Genomic DNA, 5,226 nt, shown 5'->3' with positions numbered 1-5,226 from the left:
CTGCGCTACTCCTGAGGCCTTCCGGGCTGCGTCCATGCCCTGCAGCAGCACCCACCAGTCTGCACCAGAGCACCCGCCGCAGGATCAGCCCCAAACCCAGGACAGGGCTGGGAGGTGAGACACAGGAACATCCCACAGTTAGTGACAGAACAAACAAGGACGTTGCTTGGTTTCACCCTCCAGGGCCTGTCTGTGCTGGTCACTGGGCAGGGTCACAGGGCCTCAGAAGGGGACTGAGGCAGCCTCACAGCAGGAAAGCACTCCCCTGGGCAGGGCCAGGCCTCCAGGCTGAACAAAGACCAACAATGCCAGCTCCCCTGCCCCTCCAACTCCCCGGGAGGACCCCTGGCCGCCCCCTGGCAGCCGCTGAGCCTGGAGTGGGCTGGTTCCTGGGTACCAGGAGGCCACCAACCTCGGGCAGGTCTCCTTCCTGCAGATGCCTTGACCAGGCCCCTACTTCCTGCCTCACACTGCCCTCACCCTGTACCAGGGGCAGCCCCCACCACCACAGCCCAGGCCACCTGAGGGATTCCAAGGTGACCACATACAGTAGGCCGCAGTCCGCACCGCAGAGGCCCTGCTTCCCCGGGCACACCTGGCCGCCCTGCACCCGTGCACACGCCCTACCTCGTGGATGAGGAAGACTTTGGCGCCCACGTAGATGCCCATGCGAGTCACGGCCCTGACGGCAGCATTCATACCTGTGAGGGAGTCGGGGCGAAGCTCATCAGTCCAGCCTCCAGGACACTGGAGACCCTGGCCCACGAAATGAGACCAGCCTGGGGCGGGCTTCAGAGCCCTGGAGTGACACAAGGAAAACCCCCACGGAGCAGTAGGCCGGGGACAGCTGCTCAAGGGTCGCTGGCCTCCGTCCACTTGCTGTGTCCCCAACCTCTGCAGTCCTAACCTTGGCGACAAGATTGGCTCCTTGGGCTCCATTAGCAGAGCCCCCACCCTGCAGGCCCACAGATCCAGGCGCTGACCACGAGGACCCAAGGATGAAAGGGCAGGGTCCCCGGCTGTACAGCCTCAGGCCAGGACATGGGCGGCATGCCCTCAGAAGCACCCATGGATGCACCCCTCCTTCCTGTCCCCTAGCGGGCTCCCAGGACTGCCTCCAGGTTCCCTCTGCTCGGCAGGAGTCCCTCTGGGGAAGTGGCCTGGGCCAGGTGGAGCACGCAGCACACAGGAGGCCTCTGCGGTTCGCCTCAAGGCTGCCCAGACCCACAGCAAGCAGGGCAGGCGAGACCACCCGGCCCCAGAGGGCGGCGAGTCTGCAGTCGCTCAGCTGGATGGCGCTGCTCTCCCCCAAGGAGCCTCTGCCCCCCTCCTTACCAGCCGGGCACACATGCACACCCAGACGCCCGTCCCAGGCCCCAGGAAAGCTGTGCCCGGGGGAACCATGCCCCCAGCCTCTAGAGGCCTGAGGTTCTTCTCTGCTGGGTGCCCTTCTAAAGCTCCAGGAGGTCCCTCGAGTGGAGTGGGTCTGCACCGTGACCCCAGGAGGACCCATGGCCCTACCCCGGGGCCCCAGAGGTCTCAGCTTGGCTTGAGGGCTTGGAGGACTGAGTAGTTCCGAGAGGATGCCCCCCAGGACTCGAGGAAGCCCCCTGGGCAGAGCCTCACACAGCCTGCTCCCTGTCCATGGCCCCCCCGCGGCACACTGGCCACCATCCTGGGTGAGATGAGAAACCCATTCCTGGGGGAGAGCAAGCCCCTGGCCAGCAGACTCACCTGGACACCCCACACACATACCCAGGGCACAGCAAGCAGCCCTCTCCAGACCCAGCAGACACCGGTGCCAGGGCTGCTGGTGGAGAGGCACCCAGACATCAGGGTGGGCAGAGCCCAGGGGCCAGCGGGCACTCACAGCCTACACACTTGCCAGACACATCAACTGTCTCACAGCCCACGATGACAGAAGTGGGGTCACCAAGGTTAAAGAGGGGGTGCAGCAAGCACCCCAAAACCCAGAAAGCCATGCACCCCAGCAGACATGAGCACTGTCTGAGGAGATCAATGCCTGGAGTCAGGGCCAAGGCTGGGCCTTGCCCTCACTGAGCAGGGGACACAAGGGAGAGGAGGTCAGCCAGAGCCCACAGCAGCCCCAGAGAGAGGTCCAGACCCTCTAGCAGAAGGAGAGAGCCAGCTGCTCAGACAGGACGAGGGGGCTGGAGGGAGGCAGAGGCCAGGACCCACTGCCCAGTGCAAATCTCTCTCAGGTAACCCCAGCTCCAGGGGGACCCGTGTACTACTGGCCAGGCCAGCCTGGTGTCAGCAGCTCACTGGTCAGCCTAGTGGGCTTCTTGGGAGCTCTGGGGACAGCAAAGTGCCTGGGCTAGGGTAAAGTGTGACCGTACCCCTGGCTTGCAGTGACTTCAAGACACTGTGAAATAAACCCTCATGACACCCAGAGGCAACAGCAACCAAAACCACTGTGTTCCACACTCGGGAGAGGAGCAGGCACCCACGTGGTGTGTGGCTCATCTCAGGCTGGGCCAGGACTGTTGCCATGGAGCCGGCCACCTGAGGGCGAGGGATCCCTAACCCTCACAGAAGCTGGCTCTTCAAAAGGCCTACTTAGCCAGGAGTGGTGGCACACGACCACAATCCCAGTGGCTCAGGAGGCTGAGGCAGGAGGATGGCAACTTCAAGGCCAACCTCAGCTATTTAGCAAGGCCCTAAGCAACTTAGTGGGACCCTATCTCAAAATAAAAAGAGCTGGGGATGTGGGTCTATGGTTAAGCACCCTGGGTTCAACCCATGGAGGGGGATAAAAAAACACGTGTATTTAACTCCCTTTAACCTGCTTTTGGGCAGCAGACCGCCCCCCACCCCCGTCAGAAGGGCAGGCAGGAGCCGCCTCAGCCGACAAGCAGCCCCCTCTCTGCTCCAAGGACTGAGCTTGCATTTGCTCCTAAAGCGGCTTCACCACGGCTATGTCCAGGGAAAACAAGGTCCCGTACAAGGTAGGGATCCTGGGATGAGGCCGCGGAGTCCCGGTTGGTCAGCAGGCCAGCCAGAGCAGGTTGCCCAAACCCCAGGCACAGCACGTGAAGACAGGGCAGGACACTCAATCCGCAGGGTACCAACAGGAAGTCAGCGACCGCACTGACCAACAGGGAAGGCAGTGCCCCAGCACTGGGCATGGGCTAGAAGGGCCTGGGAAGGAGAGGTGCCAGGGCAAAGCGGCGGCGGGCCGGGCAGGCGGGCCAACTGTGCCTGCTCCAAGTCTTCCCTTACTCCGCACAGACAGACACCCTGGGCAACCGCCGTCCCCGAGGCTGCCGACTCCCGGCCCACAGGAAGGGAGACGCCCACAGCTGCGAGGACAGGACTTCCTGGCTGGCTGGAAGAAGCCTGGCAGGCCCCTTCCCCTTTAAAAGAAGGAAAACCCTCGGCTGGAGGGAAGTGCTGGGTCAGGTCACAGAGCCACTCAGCTCAGAGCGGCCAGGACTCAGGCCCTGCCCCGGCAAGGCACTCACTGCCGGCACATCCCGCACACCCAGATGGCTCTGGGTCCGATTCTCCAGCAGCCGAGAGCCCAGCGCTGACACAAGGGCACACTGGGAACGTGAAGCCTGGGCAGGTCACAGGAGCAGTGCTGAGCGGGGGGTGGGGGGCCTCAGGACAGATGCTTCTCAGGATTTACAAAGCAAAAGGCGCTGCTCTGCCCAGATGCCAGCTGCTGCCCCTCATCCAGTGATCACTGTCCACTACCCTGCATTAGCCCCAAGCTCTGAACCGGGAGAGCCTGTAGTAGAGTCCCCCTCACTGCCAGCCCACCAGAAAGACAGGTCCCCAGGCTGCAAGTCAGAGACCAGAGCCCACCTAAGAGGAGCAAGGCTTCCGGGGCTTGGGAAGACACTTGCCGGGAAACTGGCAGGGTCAGTTTGCAGGGGCTCTGACAGGCGCGCTGCCCTACTTCCAAGAGCACTGCCCACTCCAGGTGAGGCACCGAGCAGCACGTGCAGGGCAGCGGACGTGTGCAGACAGCTTTGCCCTACCCCTGATGGGCCGGGGGACCTTGGTCTCAGGGTCCTTCACCAGCATCACAAACCCCATGTCTGCACTCTCAGCCCTGAGGATGGCCCAGCCCATCAGGTCCCTCCTGAGGAAAGGTGCAGGGATGGGCACCCCCAGGGGCCCTGCACGCCCACCAGCTGGCCTTCCTGACTCAGCTTCTGCTGCCTCCTTCCTGCAGACAAGCTCCATGGAGACCTCCTGGGCTTGAGGGACCCTGAGGCTCCAGGGAGGACTGGGGGCTTCACCATGCTCAGGGAGAAAGTGCCTCTCTGACAGGTAGGTAAGCCCAGCCGTCCCACAGTGCGTCTGTCCACCACCCTCTGGGCCTTTCCCACTGCTGACCTTCACGGGATGATGCTTCTCGAGGGCCCCTCCAAGCTCACGGTCTCCTCACCCAGGAAGCCACCACTGGCCAGGAGCAAACACCCTCAAGTCACAGGCAGAAGGGCACACTGACCGGCAGCCTGGGCCAGGCCCTAAGCTCCACCTGAACCCCCAGTCTGTCTCATCAGCAAGACTTCCACCTTCCTGGACTATGTCCTGATGGAATCTGTTTTCTCCCCTCTTCCCCAGCTCCTGGTGGGGGATCAGCCATCAGGACTGTGCATCAGGGAGGGCGTGTGTCTGCCCCTTCTGAACTCTCCAGAAGGAAACAGACCAGGCCCACTGCAGCCCCTCCCAGCCCACCACCTCCTTAAGGCCTCTCCTCTCTCCGGAGGACTAGGGTGGGTGAGGGAGCACTACCCCAGGCCAAGAGTAGCGTGCACTTACAGAGCCCTCCCAGGCCAGGCGGACACTACTGACCCTGGGCACCATCTGGGGCCTGTCTTAAACCAGCAGGTGAGAAGAGGACTTGGATAAGAAGCATCCCAAAGCCCCCAAAGCTCCCCTCCCGACAGCCGCCCTCTTCCCCAGCCAGGGCCCAAGTCAAAGGGCACGGGGAGGAGCGGGGAGGAACCAGGAGGTGGAGGTGCTGTCAGGGTGGCAGCCCGAGAAGGCAGCTGGGAGCGGCTGGGGAACACTGGTCCCTGCTCCTTTCGGGCTCCAAGCTGGGCTGGGTCCCATTGCCCACTCAAAGACCACCGCTCCACGTGGCTTCTGGGAGACAGAGGTCCTGACACGTGTTGCCCAGAAGAGGCGGCTGAGAGCCGGTGGCTACAGGGGGCCAAGGCCACTGCTCTGCGATCCACCCATGGGTCC

General features: G+C 63.1%; 1 protein-coding gene across 1 annotated transcript; it reads right to left on the bottom strand.

The window, feature by feature from the left end:
- Positions 1-60: 60 nt before the first annotated feature.
- Positions 61-2,707, bottom strand: LOC125614717. The gene is made up of 2 exons (XM_048797635.1): positions 628-2,707; positions 61-288 (listed from the first exon to the last, which is right to left on the bottom strand). The coding sequence occupies exon 1, from the start codon at positions 1,751-1,753 to the stop codon at positions 728-730; it is 1,026 nt and encodes a 341-aa protein (XP_048653592.1). The 5' UTR covers positions 1,754-2,707; the 3' UTR covers positions 61-288; positions 628-727.
- Between the last annotated feature and the right edge of the window lie 2,519 nt (positions 2,708-5,226).

This window comes from Marmota marmota, unplaced genomic scaffold (genome assembly GCF_001458135.2).
Source record: "Marmota marmota marmota unplaced genomic scaffold, marMar, whole genome shotgun sequence".
NCBI lineage: Eukaryota > Metazoa > Chordata > Mammalia > Rodentia > Sciuridae > Marmota > Marmota marmota.
Note: the sequence above shows the minus strand (reverse complement) of the source record. Positions and strands in the feature narration are given on the sequence as shown.

Coding starts and splice junctions, on each gene's coding strand:
- LOC125614717 (XM_048797635.1), bottom strand. CDS start 1,753: ATGTGTGTGGGGTGTCCAGGTGAGTCTGCTGGCCAGGGGCTTGCTCTC.